Source organism: Geotrypetes seraphini, chromosome 2 (genome assembly GCF_902459505.1).
Source record: "Geotrypetes seraphini chromosome 2, aGeoSer1.1, whole genome shotgun sequence".
NCBI classification, from domain to species: Eukaryota; Metazoa; Chordata; class Amphibia; order Gymnophiona; family Dermophiidae; genus Geotrypetes; species Geotrypetes seraphini.
In genome coordinates, this window is record NC_047085.1 from 155,889,829 (window position 1) to 155,914,113 (window position 24,285).

At 42.9% G+C, this 24,285-nt stretch overlaps 1 protein-coding gene across 5 annotated transcripts in view; it reads right to left on the minus strand.

Annotated features, from left to right (window-relative positions):
• The window catches only part of PIEZO2 (piezo type mechanosensitive ion channel component 2), a 760,979-nt gene that overhangs the window by 270,534 nt on the left and 466,160 nt on the right, over positions 1-24,285 (minus strand). For all 5 annotated transcript variants that reach the window (XM_033934096.1, XM_033934094.1, XM_033934095.1 and 2 more), the window contains one exon: positions 17,045-17,235. In XM_033934096.1, the coding sequence (XP_033789987.1) occupies positions 17,045-17,235 (191 nt within the window). The remainder of the gene's footprint in view (positions 1-17,044; positions 17,236-24,285) is intronic.

The following is a 24,285-nucleotide window of genomic DNA, read 5'->3' on the forward strand; positions in this document are numbered from 1 at the left end:
GCAATGGACCAAGATGGACCCTGGCAGCTGGCACTAACATTCAAAAAAAGAAATAGAGCAGCTTTTTACCTAGATGATGCAGGACAGCCATGCTCAGGAGTGCATGCTTCTTTAAGGATGTCAACAAAATGGAAAAGTCAAGCTGCCCTGATAGAGAGGTGGGATGCACCGGGGAGGGGCCTCTGATTGGCTCAGGTTGTTTAAGGCCCAGCTGCGGGGGGTGGGTTAGCAGTATCGGGTGATTGTGTGACATGGCAGGAGAGAGTGGGCATCTCTCCTGCTTCTGGGGGGGGAGCATTGCTTGGCAGCGGGAATGGGCATCTCTCCCACAGCCTGGGAGGGGGGGGGGCTATCAGAGGGCGTTGCTTGGCAGCGGGAGGGAGTGGGCATCCCTTCTACTAATCTTTGATTTGGTGGGGATTTTTTTTTTGTGTGTGTTTATTCTGCACATGTGCCCATTGCTATCACCGAGCACATGCAAATTTAGTGAACCTTCACTACTCTCTGCCAACCTCATTTGCATGAGTGTTTTTTGGAGAATGGCTTGCTTTTTTGAAATTGCTACAATAACAGCTGCGACAGCGGTCCATCGGTTTTTAACGCAAAGTTTTGAAAATCTAGCCCTTAGACTACAAATTAGCGCTAGGAAGGTATATGTCTCAGAGCTCTGGATACACAGATGTCCCCAAACAACCTTTTGCCATTCATTGAGAGCGTGGTAGGGTGATGAGGTCCTCACGTGAACCTCCAATTGAACTTCATAGTAGACAATTCAGAAGCACTGAAGGTGTCACAGGCCCTCAGTCAGCACTGTCATCAGGTTATCAGAATACAGCCTTGTCTGAGCTCATGTATGTGACTAACCTGAGGTTTGGTGAGTGATTATGCGTGTTATGTAATACTACATATGGGATTTGAGACAAAATATCAGACAGTGATACCACAAAACAAAAATCCTTATCAACAATTATTTAAATGTTCAGTCTATCTATATAAATATAAAGAGAGAGAAAGAGATAATAATAAAAACATGGGAGAAGGGTGGGTCCTGTGAGGAAGGGTATGTGGGTGGGACTCTTAACAACCCCAGGAAGAGCAGGAGTACATAAATCAGGCAGTTCACAGGTTGAAAACTATTAAAGGCGCTTGCTGGAGGATGCCATAAGAACATAAGAATAACCTTGTTGGGTAAGACCAATGGTCCATCAAGCCTAGTAGTGTGAAATATTGTTGCTACTTGGGTTTCTGTCAGGTACTTATGTCCTGGACTGGTCACTGTGGAAACAGGATATTGGGCTAGATGGACCATTGGTCTGACCCAGAATGGCTATTCATAAGTTCTTATGATTGTAGATGACAGAAAAAACCCAAGCTAATTCTCAAATGTAGATCTGGGAACACCATCGACATTTGAAAATCAATCTATTCCACTTTTTCTTTTTATTGCTTTTCTTTCACCAACGTCTCCATCATTCGCCCTAGAGCAGAGGTCCTGAAATTCAGATCTCAAGGTCCACAGCGCAGCCTGATTTTCAGGATTTCCACAATGAATATGTATGATATCTATTTGCAGTCACTGCTTCCATTGCAGACAAATAGATCTCATACATATTCATTATAGAAATGCTAAAAAAAAGGTGTAGACCTTGAGGGCTAGATTTGAGGTCCCCTGGCCTACAGTGTAATGGACACCTTCCACATGACTCTATGACCCTTAGCCTGTGGTCCATGTCCTCCTTTACCAATGCCTTAATGTCACCATCTCCAGAGGAATCTGCATGCTAAGGTGGTGCCTCTGGAATGTGACCATTTGATGGAGGGGATGGATGATAAGAACATAAGCGTTGCCATACTGGGACAGACCGAAGGTCCATCAAGCGCAGTATTCTGTTTCCAACAGTGGCCACCCAGGTCACAAGTATCTGCAAGATACCAAGGAGAAAAACAAATTTTGTGCCAAGCCATCTTAATAATGGCATATGGAATTCTCTTTTAGGAAATTATCCAAACCTGTTAAACTAACTGCTTTCACTACATTTTCCGTCAGTGATTTCCAGAGTTTAATTACCCGTTGAGTGAAAAAATATTTTCTCTGGTTAGTTTTAAATCTACTACTTAGCAGTTTCATCACATGCCCCCTAATCTTAATATTTTTGGAGAGAGTAAACAAGCAATTCACATCTACTTGTTTCACTCCACTCAGTATTTTATAGACATCTGTCATATCTCCCCTGAGCCATCTCTTCTCCAGGCTGAAGAGTCCTAGCTGCTTTAGCCTTTCCTCATAGGGAAGTAATTCCATCCCTTTTATCATTTTCATTGCCTTCTCTGTACCAGTTCTAATTCTACGATACCTTTTTTGAGATGCAACAACCAGAACGGCACACTTTATTTGAGGTGTGGCTACACCATAGAGTGGTAGAAGGCATGATAACATTTTTATCTTTGTTTTCCATTCCTTTCCTAATAATTCCTAACATTCTATTTGCTACAGAAACTGTCCTTGCTAGTATCTCCAATAACCTGTTCCTGGCCAAATCCTCTACTCCATCCTCATCCTCCATGATCTATCTGCAGCTTTTAACACTGTAGATCACTGCCTGCTTATTGATACAATGTATTCACTTGGATTTCAAGACTCTGCTATCTCATGGTTTTCTTATCTTTCCCATTGCACTTTTAGGGCTCCTTTTACAAAGGCGCGCTAGGGCCTTAACGCACGGAATAGCGTGCGCTATAATGCCGCATGAGCTAGCCACTACTGCCTCCTTTTGAGCAGGCGGTAGATTTTTGGCTAGCGTGCACTAATCTGGTGCGTGTGGTAAAACCTGTAGCGCACCTTCGTAAAAGGAGCCCTTAGTCTAGGGTCTGGAGGATCCTCCTCCACCGCCATTCCACTATCGGTCAGTGTACCTCAAGGCTCTCTTCTTTTCTCCATATATATTTCTTCCCTTGGTGTTGTAATCTCCTCCCATGGCTTCCAGTATCACTTCTATGCTGATGACTTGTAGGTCTACCTCTCCACACCTGAAATTTCTACAGGAATCCAGATCCGAGTCTCAAACTGCCTGCCAGACAATGTTACTGAATGTTTCACCGCTATCTAAAGTTAAACATGGCCAAGACTGAACTCCTTACCTTTCCTCCTAAACCCGCCTCTCCTCATCCTCCGGTCTGTATTGCTGTGGATAACACTCATTCTCCCTGTCTCTTAGGCTAGTAAGTTTGGGTCATCTTATTAGTGGCCAGTCAGGGCCTTCAGCCCCTCCCACTGCATCCCAAGATACTTTGGGAGGGGGAAGCCATGTCATTTGCACCATGTGGCCCTGTAGACAGGAGGGAGTGGGCTTCCCTCCTGCCATTTTCTCATCTGAAGATATAGGGGGGGGGGGATCCAGGGATGTGAGAGAGGGCCCAGGAATAGAGAATGAGCCACAGGTAACCCGCCAAAATGGTGGTAGAAAAAGTCATCGTCGATGCGGATATGGGAACAAGGCCATTCACTGCTCCACTGTCTCCGCAGTTAATGTCGGAAATGCACACGGTCACCGATCGGGCATATCCCTCCCTTCCTCCCTTCCTCCCCTTACCGTGGCAATTTTTTTTGGGGGGGGGTTTCGTCTCCCAGCTGCCCAAGCCGGCTTTCATCAAGTCGTGTGTGGCTGCTGAAACTTCTCCTCTGACGCAACTGGAAACAGGAAGTTGCGTCAGAGGAGACATTTTAGCAGCCTCACACGACTTGATGAAAGCCAGGCAGCTGGGAAATGAAAAAAGCCCAGAAAATCGTCATGGCAAGGTGAGGGGAAGGAAGGAAGGGAGGGAGATGCCTTCGGATGACTCAGAGATGACTTCGACGATCAGGAGGGAGGATTTCCAGCAATCGGTGGGGGGTGGGGGTGGGGCTGCTGGACCGCGCACGCAGAAGGGAAGTGGAGAGAGAGGGGGGGTGAGAGGAACAGACACTGAAGGGAAATGGGCAAGAGAGAGAGGGCTGAAGATGCTGAAGGGAAATTGGGAAGAGAGGTGGAGAGTGGGGAGAAGACACTGAAGGGAAATGGGGAAGAGAAGTGGAGAGAGGAGGGAAGACGCTGAAGGGAAATGGGGAAGAGAGAGATGCCGGACTATGGGGGAGTGGAGGGAAAAAGATGGGTGCCAAACCAATTGAGGGGGGGGGGTCGAGGGAGAGATGAAAGGGAGAGAGAAGGCAGACAATGGATCGTATGAATTGAATGAGGAAAGATGAGGAAAGCGGAAACCAGACAACAAAGGCAGAAAAAAAACTTATATTTATTTTCTCTTGCTTTAGGATAAAGTAGTATATTAGTTGTATTGATAAACATTTATAAACAAAGCCCTGCCAGCTCAACATCTCTCTAGTTCAGCAGCCAGAACTTTGATTTATAAAATGACACTTGTACAGAATATTGTTTCTTTTTATACTTTAATAGAATAAGGTCAGTATAAAACTATTCGAGGCTTGTGTGGATGGGATTAGATGGTTTGTGGGGACGGGGCAGGGACCGAGCTCACGGGGACGGGACAGTGATGGGGGCTGAGCTTGCGGGGACGGGGACCAAGCTTGTGGGGATGGGACGGTGATGGGGATGAGTTCGCGGGGACGGGATAAATTTTTTTCCCGTGTCATTCTCTACCCAGGAATGTTGAGGGAGTGTGTGTGGGAGGGGGGGGAGGGGGAGATGTCAAGGGAGGTTGGGGAGGTCCGGGATGTCAGGGGGATGTCGGAGATGTCAGGGGGAGGAGGGTAGGGCTCCACAGCTCAGCTGATCCTGGCAGGGGGAATCGCCATCAACTGAGCCGCCAGGAATCCCTGAAACCGGCTCAGCTGATGGGGATTCCTCTGCCATGATCAGACAAGGTAGGATATGTCTACAAAACTTGCTTTTGTACGTTTTTCATGTGGATGTTTTTATTTTTCAAAATGGGCAAAAAAGGTAGACGTCCTAAGGACTTATACCTAGCTCATTTTCAAAAATAAAAGATGTTTGGCAGCTTTGAAAATGAACATTTTTCCTACTGAGTTTATGGACGTCTTGTAACAAAACGTCCAACTTCAGACTTAGTCACACTTTTGATTATGCCCCTCTTAATGTACAGTGCTGTGTGTGCCTGGTAGCACTATAGAAATAATAAATAGTAGTAGTAGTAGTAGTAGCTTTCTTAGCTGCTACTGCAATGAGTTGAGGGCTTCAATATATCCTCAATGATGACAACTAGATCCTTTTCCTGGGCAGTGACTCCTAACGTGAAACCCTGCATCACTTTGTAGTTGTTCACAGTTCTCTTGCAATTTAACAACTTTGTATCAGCAGCAAATCTGATTATCTTACTAGTTATTCCCATCTCTAGATCATTGATTAATATGTTAAAAAGCAGCGATCCCAGCACAGATCCCTGGGAAACCCCACTATTTACAATCAACCAGGAGCTGCAGACTAATAGTGAAGACAATGCCTCATAGCTAAACACCTCACCAACTACCTAGAAAACCACAACTTACTCCACCCTACTCTACCTGGTTTCAGAACCAACTACAGCACACAGACACACTACTAGGGTCCCTCCTGGACACAGCAAGACAACACCTCAGCACAGGCAAAAAAATGCTGGTTATACAACTAGATCTCACCGCAGCATTTGGCCTGGTAGACCACGACATCCTGCTACAAATACTAGATACAATAGGAATCACAGGAAAGGTTCACACTTGGTTTCAAGGATTCCTACAATCCAGGACCTACAGAGTAAAGACATGGTCCAACCTCTGCAGCGTACCCCAAGGGTCGCCTTTATCCCCAACACTCTTCAATCTCTACATTGCATCCCTCGGCACCTGCCTAGACAAATTAGGCTTAACTTCTTATAGCTATGCAGACGACATCACCATCCTCCTTCCTTTTGACCAACCAACACACTCCATGACAGACAAACTACATAGAACACTAGAAACAGTGGCTACATGGATGAAAGAACACAAACTAAAACTGAACCCAGACAAAACAAAATTTATACTTCTCAAAAAAATCAAAACCCCAGCCATAATAAACTTAGTAATAAACTCAATCACATACTCTATTCAACCCACCCTAAGACTTCTGGGAGTCATGATAGACAGAAGCTGTACCATGCAACCACAAATTAACAAAACAATACAGAAATCATTCACGGTCATGCGAAACTTAAGGCAAATCCAAAAATTCTTTGACAGAAAACAATTCCAGCTCGTGGTCTAATCCCTAGTCCTAGGACTTCTAGACTATTGCAACATCCTCTATCTTCCCTAACCCGCAGTCATGATAAAACAACTACAAACAGTACAAAACACAGCCCTGAGACTGATCTATTCGCTGAAGAAATACGACCACATCACCGCCGTATAACTTGACTCACACTGGCTCCCAATACAAGTAAGAATACAATTCAAATTTTATTGTCTACTATTTAAAGCAATGAATGGAGACAGTCCAGCCTACTTGAACAACTGCCTTATTCAAACTGCCACAACCAGGCTAAGGAGAGCCCAGACACCATTCACGCAACCCCCAAATCAGAGACGTCAAACGCAAAAAAAATGTACGATGGCCAACTGGCCATGTAGGCAGCGAAACTTGACCACCAACTATCCAATCTACTGATCATGACACCAGACTACAAAACTTTCAGAAAAGAAATAAAAACCCTGCTATTCAAGAAATCCATCAAGACAAACTAACTCCACAGGAAGCATTTCAATCCCCACCAAATAACCCGCTCAACTATGTAACTCTTCTGGAATTGTCCAGATAACATCTTTTGTAATCCGCCTTAAACCGCAAGGTAATGGCGGCATAAAAGTCACTAATGTAATGTAACACCGTTAGGGAGGAAACCTTCCTCTAACTAGAGAAGGTAAATAAAGGAGGTTTTTATGCCGATTACGTTAAGTCAATGTAATAGCAGTGCTCAAAAAGTCACAAGAAATCATAGTATTACCATTCACTGTTAATAGCAACGATCATAGTGTAATTTGAAAAAGTTAGTGTAGTTAGCAGCTATAAAAAATTCACAATAGATTTATCTATTAGGTGTGTTCAGGCACAGGCTCCCGCCCCAGTGATTATTGAACCCCACTATTTACTCTTCTCCATTGAGAATATTGACCAGGTTGAAAATATTGACCATTTAACCCTATTCTCTCTTTTCTTTCAACCAGTTTTTAATCCATAATAGGATGTTACCTCCTATCCCATGACTTTCTAATTTCCTCAGAAGTCTTTCATGAGGTACTTTGTCAAATCCCTTTCGAAAATCCAAATACACAGAACAATACAATACAATTTTTATTTGTATACTGCCAATACCTCCATGAAGTTCACAGCGGTTTACATAAGTAATTATGGTGACACAAATTAAAAACTAGTGTTACAATATTTAGGAATTATTAGTAACAAATTAATGATATAGATAAGTCTTTAGGTCTTTTTTGAAGCATTTAAAATTAGATTGCTGGTTATATTAGTTGGAAATGCTTTCCATAGTTTTGCTGCTTGATATGCCCATGTGGAGTTAAAAGTTCTATTGTATCTAATGTTCCTAATGACTTGATACCAAAAAGTATCATTATTTCTTTGGTTCAAAGATGGATTATTAGAAAATTTAATGAGATGTGGCATATAATCAGTAGTTTCTCCAAACCATATTTTAAATAGAATACAATAACATTTATAAATGTATTCTCCCTTCTATAGGTAGCCAGAGTAATTCACATATATAAGGTGCAATCTTATCACTTTTTTCAATCTGAAGATTAATCTAATGGCTGTATTCTAAAGAGTTTGGAGATTTTTTAAATTATAAGAACATAAGAGGTTGCCTCCGCTGAGACAGACCATAGGTCCATCCTGCCCAGCGGTCCGCTCCCGCGGCGGCCCATCAGGCCCATTGCCTGATTAATGGTCCATACCTATCTATACCCCTCAATCCCTTTTTCTTCTAGGAATCTATCCAAGCCTTCTTTGAAGCCACTTAATGTTTTCTTGTCTACAACAGCCTCTGGAAGTGCGTTCCATGTATCCACCACCCTCTGAGTGAAGAAGAACTTCCTAGCGTTTGTTCTAAACCTGTCCCCTTTCAATTTCTCCGAGTGCCCCCTTGTACTTGTGGTGCCCCATAATTTGAAAAATCTGTCCCTGTCTACTTTTTCTATGCCCTTCAGGATCTTGAAAGTTTCTATCATGTCTCCTCTAAGTCTCCGCTTTTCCAGGGAGAAAAGTCCCAACTTCTTCAATCTGTCGGTATATGGGAGATTTTCCATTCCCTTTATCAGTTTAGTTGCTCTTCTTTGTACTCCCTCAAGTACCGCCATGTCCTTCTTGAGGTATGGCGACCAGTACTGGACACAGTACTCCAGATGTGGCCGCACCATTGCACGATACAGCGGCATGATGACTTCCTTCGTCCTGGTCGTAATACCCTTCTTAATGATACCCAACATTCTGTTTGCTTTCCTTGAGGCCGTGGCGCATTGAGCCGATGCCTTCAGTGTTGCGTCTACCATCACCCCCAGGTCTCTCTCCAGGTTACTGACCCCTAGTGGTGTTCCCCCCATTTTGTATGTGAACATCGGGTTCTTTTTCCCCACGTGCATGACCTTGCATTTTCCTATGTTGAAGCTCATTTGCCATTTTTCGGCCCACTTTTCCAGCTGCGTTAGATCCTTTTGGAGATCTTCGCAGTCTTCCCTGGTTTGAGCCCTGCTGTATAGTTTGGTGTCATCTGCAAATTTAACGACTTCACACTTGGTTCCCGCTTCTAGGTCATTTATGTAGATATTGAACAGGAGCGGTCCCAGCTCCGACCCCTGCGGAACTCCGCTCGTGACCCCTTTCCAGTCTGAGTAGGGTAATCTAAAAAGGTGACACTGCAGTAGTCCAGTTGAGACAAAACTAAAGATTGTGTTAATAGGCGGAATTGATAATTATCTAAGTACTTTCCAATCCTTCTTGGTTTCCAGAAAAGGCCATAAGACTTTTTTTTTAACAAGTTGACCTGAGATAACAGTGAAACGTTGTGATAATAGTGGAACGCTGTGATCAAAATGAACTCCTAATTTTATTACTTTAGCCAGTGGATAATCCATCTTATTTATGGTTAATGCTTTAGTGTCACAATTCATATTAGGATGATTTAATAAACATAATATAGTTTTATCCTTATTCAATTTAAGTTGATTATATCAACCGGCTCACCTTTATCCACATGTTCATTCACCCCTTCAAAGAAATGTAGTAGATTGGGGAGGCTACATTTCCCTTGACTAAATCCATATTGGCTCTGTCTCATTAATCCATGCTTATGTATATGTTCTGTTATTTTGTTCTTTATAATAGCCTCTTCCACTTTGCCTGGCACTGACATTAAACATTAATTTCCCAGATCACCTCTGGAATTCTTTTTAAAAATTGGCCACGCTCGTCTTCCAGTACCATGCTGGATTTTAAAGATAAATTATAAATCACTAACAATAGCTCTGCAAGTTCATTTTTCAATTCTATCATTACAGCTGCGGGCAGGCTGTTAGAATTGCAGCAGTGCCGTTGATCCTCTGCAGAATGGAATTACTTTCTAAAGGTAGACCGGGAAGGCCAGGGGGATGCCAGACTAGGGTGGAGACAAGGGGAAAGCATGCTGGCCTTCAGGAGGTCCCCTAAAGCTGCAGGACCAAGGACAACTAGTGCATCTGCAGTTGCATAATGTCCCCAAAATATTGGGGGTGCTCAGGCACCTACAGAGATGGCGCCTATGGTTTCAGGAGTAAGTTTTCCTATAAATAAATCAATAGACATCACCCCTATGTGTTTTGAGGAAGTTCAGCAAACGAAGGTACAGACTCCTATTAAAATTTTCTATATGCTCAATTTTTTTTATGAATGACCATAAATATTCTTTTATATTGTTTTAAAATTGTTGAATATCTTCCTGCAATCTGCTTGGCTAAATCTACTTTAACTGACTCCACAGTCTTAGTCAAATTTTCAAGCATAAAAATTGTATTAGTTACCTCTAAAGTCGATTTTCAGACAGTGGTGTCCAGTTACTTCAGCATTGCCCAAACTTTAAGATTCACTTCCATGGGTACAGCCACAAGTGCTGTTCTTTCAATCTGTTTCTCAGGCAGACTAATGGTCAACGCACCCCCCTCCCCCGCCAGAAACCTCAGTTCCAGCCGAATCTGCTGTCTTCAGGTCTCTAGTCATTACTGCCAAGGAAGTAGACATGAATGAGGGTTGGAAAACGGGGGCGATAAAGATGTCTCATGTCCGAGAGAGGCTGACACTCCTTTGCCAACACTCAGCACAGGATTCAGCTTCCTGACTGCTTATGGGTTTTCTGCACAGGAGATAACATAGAGGGTAGCGAGGGAACAGACCTCAAAATCCCCTTTTTTTCATATGTTTCCATTTTAACTAAGTTTTTTTATATTTGCAATCTGCTTAAGGTAAAAGTGGTTAATCAAGTAAATCAACTAAACTAACTAAAAATCTTGTGTTTTTGCTTTTAGAATGTGAAATCTTCAGGATAATCTTGAATAGATACAAAGAACTTTATTGCAATGACTAGATTTGAATTTAGGTATATTTAGAAGGTAGATGCTCTCTCTCTTCCTTTCCCATGACTAAAACTAAACCCATGCTATTCTTTATTCAAGGAGTTATCTCACATAAAACTATTCATCTATATGACAGGAAAAGAGGTATAGAGAGAGGTGTAACAAGCAGAAGAAAGGAGGTGCTGATGCCCCTGTACAAGTCAACGGTGAGGCCCACTTGGGGTATCATGTTCAGTTTTGGAGGCTGTATCTAGCTAAGGATATAAGAAGATTTGAAGCAATCCAGAGGAAAGCAACAAAAATGGTAGGGGGTTTGCGCCTCAAGACGTATGGGAAGAGGCTGGAAGACCTGAATATGTATAATCTAGAGGAGTGGAAGGATAGGGGTGATATGATACAGCTGTTTAAATACTTGAAAGGTATTAATACAGAAACAAATCTTTTCCATAGAAGGGAAAATGGTACAACTAAAGGGCATACATTGAGGTTGCAGAATGGTAGACAGGAGTAATGTTAGGAAATTCTTTTTCATGGAGATGGTGATTGATGCCTTGAATGCCCTCCCAAGAGAGGTTGGAGAACTGAAAAGGGTGACGGAATTCAAAAAAGTGGCGGTGGGGGGGGATGGGAGGGATAGAAAGATACGGCACAAGGGGATGGGTAAGAGGGGAGGAAAGATGCTGCACATGTGGGGAAGAAAAAGGAAATAGGAAGAATTGGGGTGGAGGAGATGAAGTGAGAGATGAATAAAAATAAGACCTACCCGAAAATAAGACACTGCAGTGTTCTCCCCAGGGCATTTCAGCCGGGCGCTCCGCCCAGCTAATTTAGATGAGCGCCCGGCTGTAATCTCGATCGCAATCCTGCTGCTGCTGCCGCCTTCTGCTCAACATTTAAAAAAAAAAAACCTTCTCACCAGCTTGGAGATTTACCGGGCTGACTCGGCACAGCCTGAATCGCAGGAGCCTGACTTTTTTTTTTTTTTTTAGTTTTTAACACCAGCAAGCGACTTGAACTCATGCTCCGGGGCTCTAACATGTGCATGCCGCTTCTCTCCGAAACCAGAAGTCACGTCCTGAGGGAGAAAGAGAAGGGAAGTCGGCATGCACACGCCCCGGAGCATGGGTTCGCTATAGGAGACAGGTCAGCTTACAACTTGCTCTTGCTTGCTTCGGGCTTTCTTCGCTGCCGGATCCTGCCTACTTTCTCTTTCCGAAAGTAGGCAGGACCCGGCAACGAGAACTGCCCGAAGCAAGCAAGAGCAGCGAGTTGTAAGCTTCCCTCCGTTGCTGACTTATGGAAGATAGGTCAGTGATGGAAGGAAGCTTACAACTTGCCTTAGTCCAGCCCTGTACAACATGCGGCCCAAAACGGATCTCGCTGCCGATATGGCTCTCACTCCGCTCTCCTTTGAAGATCAGCTCAGGAGGCAAGATTTAGCCCGAGATCAGATGAAAATTAAAGGGCATTTGAAGGCATCTGAGCAGATTGAGGAGAACACGTCCTGTTTTTCCATGCCTAAAAATACCACCTTGTCTAATGTAATCTCTGATCAGATCCTTAAGAGTGATGCAACTATGTATGCTGGACAGTCTCCTCCAGTAAACAGAGCTTTAAAGCCTGCAACCATTCAGAACCAGATGGTCAAAGGGCTCCGAAGTGTAGTATTGCCAAGGGATCTGTCTCACAAGTTTCTGACGCTGGCAACTATGTAAGCACAGCACAAGAAATAGAGACTTGTGGCATTCTGTGTAGAAAGCTGATGCATAATGAATTTACTATTACCCATGTAATAGTGCCAAAGCAGTCTGCTGGACCAGACTACAGTACAGTGATATGGAGAATGTGGAAGAATTATTCAGTGTTCAAGATCAACATGATCTCCTCACAGAAGAAAGACAGAGAGAAAGAGAGAGGCCTAGACCAAAGGGGAAAAACAGGAGGCAGATACTGGAGAGGGGGGGGAGAGAAGGGAAGGAGATAGAGATGTCAGACCATGGGGTGGAGTGAGAAGGAAGGAAGGAAGGAAGGAAAGGAGAAGAGAGAGATGCCAGAGCATAGGGGTGGAGACAAAAAATGGAGAGGGGTTGAAGCTGAAATAAATCATGTACAAAGGAGAGAAAGGGCACAGGATATAGAGTTTATTGAAGGGACATAGAAAGAAGGAAGATACCATATGGAACAGAGAGAGGGCAGACTCTGGATGGAAAAGGCAGAAAGGGTGGACAGTGGATGCAAGGGGCAGAGATAGGATGGACAGTAGATGGAAGGGGTAGAGAGAGGGTAGAGGCTGTGTGGAAGGGGCAAAGAGAGAGGACAAATGTTGCATGGAAGGGAGCGAGGACAAATGCTGAATAGAAAGAAGAGAGTGAAGAGAAGATGATTAAAGCAGAAACGACAAAAGGTAGAAAAAAAATATTTTTGTTGCTTTACGTAGAATCAAGTAGTATTGTAACTGTATTGATTAAAATTTATCAATAGGAAATGGAAATAAGGCAATTTTGGGAGGGAATAAACCCCTTTCCTCAGGTCAGGACAGGATACCATAACAGCTGTATACTGTACTGTCTTGAAGAAAGATTTGGCCTCTGAAAGCTAATTGAAAAATGGATTAGTCCAATAAAATGGTATTTTCATATTTCTCATTATTTTATTTCTATTTGTTAATTTGTAAAGTGGTGACTTAGGTAGAAGTTTTTTTCAAATTTACATCTACTGTCTTTATATTTTGCACAGTATTAGGGGACATGTTTCACTGTTTCTGTGGTGTTGCATTGTATGCAGAGTCTAGTTTCTTGGTTCAGTTTAACTTTTGACTACATATTTCTATTTTTAGTTTGTGATTATTCCATATTTGGCGAGGGTGTATCTGTGTTCTGTGTGTATGAAAAGGACATGGCTTTCTGTTAGCATCGACTACAGGATCAATTGACTGTGTAGGATCTGGTTTGTTTAGTTTTACAATGCGTGTGTTGGTGTTCTAGTGCTCACTGCAGTGTTTAAGATGCTGCCTTTTCCTAGATGCACCCTTATTGTGTGACTCATATATTTTTTTATATAGAGGAGGGGGTTGTTAAAAAAATGATTAGCACTGGCTGTCATATATACTAGGTACACTACTGGATTTAATGACTCTATTCTAACTTTACTGTTGACGTAGGTGTTGTCCCCCCCCCAACACACAGACACACATAAAGAATTAAATTAAAGTTGTATTATCATCAAGTAGCTTTCAAATGACATTATAAGCAAATAAAAATAAAATATTTTTAATACATTGCTAATTATTACTTGCATCTTTACCTATACTGTTTTGCCCTAGCTCTTACTTTGCACTATAGCAAAATAAAAAAGAAGCAGATAAAGATCAATCACACAGGTGCCCTTCAAGGCTCAGTAACACCTCTCCATAAATTATGTGGAAGAGGTCTGGAAGTGGGGATAGCATCTATTTCATATCCTCAGTGAGACCTCAGGAAGGAACCTAGTGATCAAAACATTATTAGAGGTGTTGTACAGCCATTTCTTCTATGATTGGATGAGCTATATTTATCTTTTTTTTTTAGTTGTTTAAATTCATGCAGAAATAAATGGTTAGATTGAACCTAATGACTTCATTAACGCATTTCCCTTTTTTAAACCTCTATACTATTTGAAAGAGGGTGAATATCTAATTATTCACTTCTAGAATTGGATACTTCTTAAATTTAGTAAAAATATTCTGGCACAAGTGTCAAACCTTAAAAAAGGAAGTCATATCGAGCATTGGAAAATAATAATAATCTATATATATAAAATCGGAGGTATGTATGTGTGTATGTATGTGTGTGTGTATGTATGTATGTGCCGCGATCACGCAAAAACGGCTTGACCGATTTGAATGAAACTTGGTATGCAGATCCCTCACTACCTGGGATGATATGTTCTGGGGGTCTCTCGGCCCACAACTCTATGTTGCTTGCTCAAGGGTGGGTTCACCCAAGAATTTATATGTTCTTGCTCCTGGAGGTGAAACTAAAAATGTTGTTTATAATCACGTTTTGCGTTAGATGTATTGTATTTATTTTGTCAAATATTTCACATTAAGTTCTGAGTTTCCTGTACTGGAGTCACAGAAGGATTAATAGCACATGGGGGACTCCTTTACAGTCTGGACTCCCGTCCCTTCCCTTTCCTTCTCCTTCTTTTTTCTTGGTGTTTCCCATGGTAGGGGGGGGGGATTTTGTTGTTGCTAATTGGGAATGGGTAACCTGGCTGGTTCTTTGGGGGGGAGGGAGGGATGGGTTAGGGAGGGGGAGGGACTTGGGGGGGAACTGTCGTGGGGGGAGGGGTGTTTCAATCTATATACACTGTATTTCTGCTTTTCTGGTTATGCCTTGTTATGTAAACTTGGGCACAGTGTTCAAATAAAGAATTACAAAAAAAAAAAAATATTTCACATTATAATTTGAATATTGTACTTTTTATTAATCTGTAAAACAATAATTTCATTCACCACTATAAAGTATCTTTATTTGAATCCATTTACAGTGTTATTGCTATAATTAAATACCCGTGCAACGCCGGGGCATCAGCTAGTTAACTAATAAAAATAGTATACATTTAATTTTCCCCACTACCAAATTTCCCCGCCCCGCCCCACCCGGCTACTTTTTCATGCCACCCGGCTGGAAAAAATTTCTGGGGAGAACACTGCACTGTCTTATATTAATTTTGGGCCCAAAAAAGGCACTAGGTCTTATTTTCAGGAAAACACGGTAGATGAATAAGGAACTAAGATCAGCCCAGGGGACCTATTAAGGCCAGAAGGGTTGGGTTGTAGGGATGTTACTGGGGGAGGAGGTTCTTACTGTTTGTAAATGAAAGGAAAGTAAATTGAATGTTTCTAGGGGTGGGAGAGGGCTTGGAAGAGTACATGCAACTATTTATGAACAAACTGTTTGCAGCTAATTTCTATAGCAAGACCTTAAACACCCAAGACACTACTTGACTTATTTCGTGTCCTTTCTGGGGTGACATGTTCATCATCGGTCTTGTTTAATTTTTTAATGCAGGCTACACCCTAATGCATCTATGTGGTGCTGTAAATCAGTGTTTTTCAACCTTTTTACACCTATGAACCAGCAGAAATAAAAAAATTATTCTGTGGACCGGCATCAGTCGGTGGACCAGTGGTTGAAGAATATTGGGCTAAGTCGTGGGCCAGACCCCGCCCATCTCTACCCAATGTCCACCCCAGCCCCTGCCCCTATAATAGTACTAATTGCACCTTGCACCTCCCTTGCCTCATCTGGAAGCCTTCCCTCTGATGTTGCAATGTCATAGAGAAGGCTTCTGGTTCAGGCGCAGGATGCCCGCAGGAGCCACTGCCTGTGACTTTGTGCACTGAATCAGTTAGGAAGAGGGAGCTGGCTCAAAGATAATGCCGCATCGATCGCACCGTGGACCGGTGGATGAAGAACACTGTTTTGGGCCTGATGCACATGTTGGCCTTGTGGACCGGCAGGAAATTTATGTGGACCTGCACTGGTCCATGGACCGGTGGTTGAAGAATACTGCTGTAAATAATTTTAGGAAGAGCACTTAACATATTTATAAAGGTATGCAGGTCCCAGTCTATATTCAGCCAGGACCCACATGACTGTCTCATGTGGGCCCTGGCCAATACTGACCGAAACCTGTATAAACGCTAGAGGCTACGGCTTCCATAATTAGGCCTAGATATTCAGTGCTGTTGCCTGCATATAAGAACATAAGAATTGCCGCTGCTGGGTAAGACCAGTGGTCCATCGTGCCCAGCAGTCCGCTCACGCGGTGACCCTCTGGTCAAAGACCAGTGCCCTTGTCGCCCTTGGTCTTGAATCCCTGGAGGGTGTTTTCCCCTATGATAGACTCTGGAAGAGCGTTCCAGTTTTCTTCCACTCTCTGGGTGAAGAAGAACATCCTTACGTTGGTACGGAATCTATCCCCTTTCAATTTTAGAGAGTACCCTCTCGTTCCAGGGCTAATTTAGCTGGTGGCAATCGGCATTAAAAAAACAAACAAAAAAACACACCCTACTGACTGCTGCTGGCTGAATATTGGTTACCCTGTTGTTCAGAATATCTTCAGATATGTGTGATATACTTATTACAAATATATTCACTCAAACTGAATTTGAAGCTTAAATTGAATGTATTTTATATGCATTTGAAGTTCAGTTAAAACTAAAATAAAAATCATTCTCCAGGCAAACTTTACTATATTACCCCCTTTTACAAAACTGTAGCGCAGTTTTTAGCATCGTCCACGGTGGTAACAACTCCAACGCTCATAGGAATTCTGAGCATTGTTGCTGTTATCACCGCAGCTGGTGTTAAAATCTGTGCTACAGTTTTATAAAAGGGGGGGAGGAGGTTAGCTAATAAACGCTTTCAAGTACTACTGGAAATGCATTACCTGAGGTTGATTCTTCTTCTGATTCGTACTCCTCTTCTTCCTCTTCTGTGCTTTTGTCATCCCCTTCACTTCCATCTTTTTCCTCTTTGTCCTTTTCACCTGTTTTTTCTTCGTGTTCTTCTTCCTTTTCGAGGCTTGCGGTTAGGCTCATCATTGTTATGTCTGGCAGGCTTCCATCTTGGTGTACTAGTCTGTTGGTAAAGCACATATCCATCAGCAAACAGGGCAAGGACACTAATATTTTTCAGTAGGCAAATAAAACAAATATAAAAATGCCTCGGGCTGAGTATTGATTTTAGCATCTTGTACAAACACTACAAATATGTAGCTAACTTGTATTAGCAATAACTTCTCACTCAAAAAGTAAGTGGTTAGATTAGGTATTAACACTTAAACTTGACATTTTCCCCAAGGGAGAAGATGGTCAAAGTTTAAGAGGTAGAAGCATGAAATGTGATCATGTTAGAGAGCAAGCATTTCATGACTTCGTGGGACTTACTCATTTTGGTGATTTGGGATTTGTTTCTTGATGCTGCTCAAAGTAATTGAAACAGAAAGAAAAAGGAAACGTGAGAAAAGAAAAGTTGCAGAGGAAAGTTCTATCAGAGTCATGCTGCATAGCAGTTGTTAAAAATGTTTCTGCTGTAAGCCCAGGCTGTTTTCTGCAGCTTAGCGCATGCCAGTGTGACATCATCAATGCACTTTCATGAAAAACAGCACAGCGCCATACCTCAGATGTAAAGTGCTCAATGAAACTAGGAAAACCTACCATATCTGGTATAAGAATTTACTATCGCGCGTTTAGTAACAGAAAACATTTACAGATGAAATAACATCAAAAATCTAAACAGTATAGAGATACGCTATATTTAACATTTATAGTTTATATACATTATAAACTTTTATGCTTAGTCTTGTATTTCCTTTTGACCATTTTTCTTATAATAATATACATGTGATATAATGGTTGGTTTGTTTTTTAAGTAGCACACACAATTGAAAAGAAAATAGGTTATGTTTTTGAATTTAAGGGGGAAGTTATCAAGGTGGGCTACTGCTAAGCTGGGTTAGTTTACCACGAGTTATTTTAGCACTTATTGTTGCATAAAATGGGGCGCTGAGATAAAATAACCCAAATAACCAGTAGTCCAAATTGATCATTTCCCCCCTTTATTTATCCCCCCTCTTACTAAGCCACGGTAGAAGTTTCTACGGTGGCCAAAAAGCTAAATGCGCCAACGCTGTTCTGACACTCATAGGAACACAGGGGCAGGCTGTTGGCCTTTTGGTTGGTCTAGGCTCGGAAAGGCATAGACTGTTGGGTCCTAGAAGTTGTACGAGAAGATTACAAAATTGAGTTTTGTGCCCCCTTCCAGTTCTCTCTGTAGATTCTCCAGCTGGCCAGCTGGAGAGACCCCTCAGAGTCTAGGCAATGGTAGAAAGGCTACTAGATCTTCATGCCATAAAGCCGGTACCAGACGATGAATTGAACTTGGGTAAATGCTCCATATACTTCATACAAAAGAAATACTTGGATGATTGGAGGCCTATTCTGGATCTCAAGTCAATCAATGCTGCACTGAAAGTTCCGCATTTCTGCATGGAGACTGTTCACTCAGTCATAGCGGCAATGGCGCCAGGGGAGTGTCTTGCCTCCTTTGATTTGACAGAGGCCTATCTCTACATTCCCATTTTTATGACCCACAAGAGGTATTTGTGGTTTCATGTGCTGGAGCAGCATTTCCAGTTCCTGGTGCTCCCCTTCGGCTATGTAATGGTACCTCGTACTTTTACTAAGGTGATGGTAGTGGTGGCAGCACACTTCCACAAGGCAGGGATCCAGGTGCACCCATATTTGGATGATTAGCTAATCAGTGCCCTGTTCAAGGAAAAATGCAGGACTTGGAATGGATCATCAACTTCAAGAAGAACCAACTGGAGCTGTCTCAGTGCCTGGAGTATCTTGGGCCAGGTTTTTCTTCCAGAGCCACACAGACTGAAGCTCTGGAAGCAGATTTCAGATTTGCTACAGAGTCCGACTCCCACAGTATGGCATTATCTGCAGGTCCTGGGGGCGATGGCAGCAGCCGTAGAGGTGGTACCTTGGGCAAGAGTGCATATGAGGCCTCTCCAAGACTCTTCTCTCTTGATGGTCTCCTCAGATGAAATCGCTTCAGCAACTGCTTCCTTGATTACCAGAAGCGAAGAGCAGTCTGTGGTGGTGGCTGCAGCTGGCTACCCTCTGAAGAGGCATGCTTCTCTGAATTTCCTCCTGGGAGATTCTAATGACCAATGCCAGTCTTTATGGTTGGGAGTCATTGCAACGGATGCCCAGTTCAGGTTTATTAGACACTGGCTCAGAAAAGGTGGACCATAAATCGACTAGAACTCGGAGCCATTTGACTCGCTCTTCAGGCACTAGAGAAGTCTCTGGAAGGCAAGACAGTCAGAGTTTTCTCAGACAATGCAACAGCAGTGGCTTATGTCAACAGGCAAGGAGGCACCAGAAGCACCCCGCTACACCTAGAAGCTCAACTCCTCTTTCAGTAGCACATTTTTAGGAAAGAAATATTTAAACACCCACCTATTTATTATTAGATAAACACAACCATTGACTTTGGCATGATTACGAGATGAGAAATGGAAGCACAAGAATGCATTCGATAGGAAAGTATTTTAAGATAAAAAAAACACAAGGACATCATTAAGTAAGAATGAATGTAGCATACCATTAAGAAACACACAATCTGAAAGCTTTGACCAATGATGTGGCCCTCTCGTGCCGCTACGAGAGTGGAAAATGTGCAGGCCGACTTTCTCAGTCAGCAGACTCTTGACTGGGGAATAGTGACTGTTTCCCCAGATGTTTAATTCATAATTCGGTGAGAGGGGCATTCACAGATGAATCTGATGGTCTTGGCTGTAAACACAAAGGCAGATCGCTTTTACAGCTGAAGATACGCACCTAGAAGAGTGGGATTAGTCAAGCCGAGACTGGAAAAAGGGTTTTTGTATGTGTTTCCCCCATGGCCCCTGCTAGGGCGAGTCATCTGCAGGATTGTGAATCATCCGGGGTTGGTAGTCCTATGAGGACTAGTTCGCCTCCAGAGGGACGAAGGCCTGAGACTGCTGGTTCAAGTAGATCCTGCAGGGAACCATTCCTTAAGTTTACAGAAGCAGGGCTCTCCTTGTGCATGGTTCCAGCCTTCCACATCAATCAGTAAGTCCATTTGCCTGCTGTTAGCCTACAGGGTCTAAGAAAAAGGATAAAGCATTGCATTTGCTGGATGTCAAGCAAGTGCTTCTCTGGTATCTCGAACTTACCGATGAGTTTCACATATCGAGTCATCTTTTTGTTCTGATCAGTCATGTCAAGAAAGTGAGGCCGGCATCTAAAGCCTTGATTTCCAGGTAAATTAAAATGACCATTTTCTTCATGTATGTGGGTGTGGTAAGCAGCCACTGATTGATTTGAAAAAGCACTCCACTAGAGGAGTAGCTACCTTATGTGGGGAGACTTGGGTGGATTTGCCCAAGGAAATCTGTAGAGCAGCTACTTGTCTACCCCTCATACCTTTATCAGGTTCTATAGGGTGGATATTGCAGCCAGAAAAGACACAACTTTTGGGTCCTCCATTTTGAAGGCAGGCTCAGCGGGCCCACCTAGACTCCGAGGACTGGAGTGCTCAGGAACATTAGACACATTGTACTAGAAAGAAAGATTACGTTCTTACCTCGATAATCTTCTTTCTTGTAGATGTGTCTAGTGATCCCCACCCTGTTAGTGGGTTTCGCCTGCTTTCTGCCTTAAACTAAGTCTGAATTTGGAGAATTCTCTGTCTCTCAGATGAACTGAGAGGATATTAAAAAAAAAGGAAAACACTTAAGACTGTAAAGTCTGGTTTAAGTCTGCTTGATAGCAGGACATGCGAGTAGCTATGAGTTCTATATAAGATAAGTGTTGGTTTCACAGTTTTTATATCTGTTTTGATCAGTTACTTGAATGTTGTAATGTTAATGGATATGTTTGTTAGAGTGCAGAACTGAATTGTAGTGTCGAGGATTTGTCCCCTTTTCCCTCCTTCCAGTTATGGCTGTCATTGCAGTGCTACTTGATTGGTTTTATACAAACTGAGGGAGCAGTAGCAGCTCCCTGGGAAGGAGGCAAAGTTCAAAAGATGATTGACAGCATTCTAATAGGTGCCTGTGGAAGAGTAAGGGGTTCCTCTAATGCTCTACCATTTCACTTCCATACGGCAGGGGCTGGTAGCCTAAGACTGAGTGGACTACATGTCCCAGACCACACTGGGCTTTATAGCTCAGTGCTGAGCCACCACCTTAACAAGCCAACCCTGCTGAGACAGGGGGCTGGACTCAGCCAGGGAGTTGTTTATCTGCCACAGAGAAGACTCATTCAGAGAGGTCCCAGTATGCAAGGATCTCAAAGGAGAGAAACCTTCCCTAGTCCTGGGGAGGACTGGAGTCTTCTCCGCATGGAGAAGCTGCCTACCGTTGTTTCCGGATGCCAGTGAGCACAGCTGCTTCCTCTGCCGGTGGTCCTGCCCCTTCTCTGAGCCCTGCATGCGCTGCTTCCTCTTCCGGCAGTCCCGCCCTTTCTCTGACGTCAGAGAAAGGGCGGGACCACCGGAAGAGGAAGCAGCGCACGCAGGGCTCAGAGAAGGGGCAGGATCGCCGGCAGAGGAAGCAGCTGGGCTCACTGGCATCCGGAAACAACGGGAGGCAGCTTCTCCATGCGGGAGGGGGAGGGGGGGAGGCTGTGGGGGTGCGAGTGGTCCTTCGGGTGGGGGTGCGAACGGTCCTTCGGGTGGGGGTGCGAGCGGTCCTTCGGAAAGGAGAGTCGGGGTGGGTGAAAGGAGAGTCGGGGCGGTGAACGGAGAGTCGGGGCAGCGAGAGGAGAGTCGGGGCGGCGAACGGAGAGTCAGGGCAGCATGCGCGGTATACGCGTGTGCGTGCTATAGTAAAAATTTTTTACATAAATTTCTGTTCCCCGCGCGCTATACCCGTGTGAGCGTTTTACACAGGTGCGCAGGAGCGAAGGAAGATTGCTCCTGTCCGGAAAGCCTGCTGGACCACCAGGTAAGGCCAAGATGCCGGAGGGAAGGCTGGAGGGAGGTGGGGGTGGGTCAGAGCCGGACGAGAAGATATTCGCGGTTTTTCTCAATTCGCGGTCCTGCTCTGTCCCTATCCCCCGCGAATACTGAGGGAGAAGTGTACAGTAATAAGCCAAAAATGTTAACAAGCAGATATGACATCTCAGTTATATACTTTATTGAGACAAATGCACTGTTTGTTTTTTCCCTCTATAATATGGCACATTTTATTTTTTAATTTCCTTATTTCACAAGAGCTTATTTTCTTTTTAGGGTTAAAAGAAACACATATGCTTAGAGATGCCACTAAGAAACCACCAGATTGTAGATCATTTGTAATATATTGTCCTTCATACCTGACTTTTAACTTTGCCAGTTATGTTTCCCAGTATACTGGAAATATAAATACATGCATAACCTTCAAACACATGCGTAACATACAAGCCATTAAGCAGAATTTGTGCCATGCATCTCAATCATATTTTACATAAATACTTTAAAGAACCTTGGCAGTGAATTATTGTTTTCTAATAATACATTTGATGATACAGCCTGGACTTATTTTCAGGACACACATAATGAACATTCATTGGAAATATTACCACACAGTTAGAGCAATTCTATAAAATCCATGTTAAGAGTTACGTACCATTTATGTGCATAATTCAATAGGATAACGGCATATATGTATGCTTATGCCAAAATTCCATCTAAGCTCCATTCACTAAACATGCACATATTTTACAGTTAGGGATACACAGAGGCAGAATCTTGGTAAAGTGTGGGCAGGATCAAACCTTACAGAATTCTGTAAGATGCATGCATACCTGTGACACTTAGGGACAAACACTCTAGCTCTATGGCTGGCATAAGTGCAAACTCCTTATAGAAACAAAGAAACATGATGGCAGAGGAAGGCCAAATGGCCAATCTAATCTGCCCATCTGCAGTAACCATTATCTCTTCCTCTCTCTAAGAGGTCCCATGTGCCTATCCCATCCCTTCTTGAATTCAGACACAATCTTTGTCTCCACCACTTCTTCTGGGAGACTGTTCCACGCATCTACCACCCTTTCTGTAAAAAAGTATTTCCTTAGATTACTCCTGAGCCTATCACCTCTAAACTTCATCCTATGCCCTCTCATTCCAGAGCTTCCTTTCAAATGAGAGACTCAATTCATGCGCATTTACATCACGTACGTATTTAAACGTCTCTATCATATCTCCCCTTTCCTGCCTTTCCTCTAAAGTAAACATATTGAGATCTTTAAGTCTGTCCCTATATGCCTTACAATGAAGACCACACACCATTTTAGTAGCCTTCCTGCTTTTTATATCTTTTTGAAGGTATGGTATCCAGAATTGTACACAATATTCTAAATGAGGTCTCTCCAGAGTCTTATACAGGGGCATCAATACCTCCTTTTTCCTACTGGCCATATAAGTGTATATATCCCTGGTTACGTTAGTTTTTCATGAAAGAAAGTAGGTGCCTATATTACTTTATAGAAAAGGCTCCTCTGGGCATCTAGTTATGGAATTGCAGCCACAAATTTGTGTATTCCAGGTATTCTGAAAATCATAAAAAAGAAGATGGATTCAAAGTAAAAACCATAAAGAAAAGCACACAAGCTTTTAAATTCTGGGTAATTCTACTTTAATAATGGACCCAACAAAGGCCCTGTTTTGGTGTATCCGTCTGTGTAAGAGGTCAGAAAGTCTGAAGTTCAGTATAAAAGTTCAAAATTCTGAAGTCACAATGAAAAAACTTTGCCCAAACTGGTGGAAAACAAATATGCTCAGACTAACAGTTGATCTGGTACCACAGAAAGCTTTCTGTGGTACCAGATCAACTGTTAGTCTGAGCATGTTTGTTTTCTAGATGTTTTTGACTTCGACAAATTTTTGGTCGAAAATGGGGTATAAAGATAGACGACTTAGCGTTCTAGATGATCAGATGGCTGGACGTACAGTTAGAAAATTTTCAGAAAAAAAAATATGTTTTGGACTTATTTTTTTGAAAATGGACTTTTTCCATGTCTGACTTTGGGCAACTAGCGACTTAGGCCCAAAACTAGACGTATCTTTTGATTATGCCCCTCCACGTGTGGTTTTTACTTTGAATCCCTC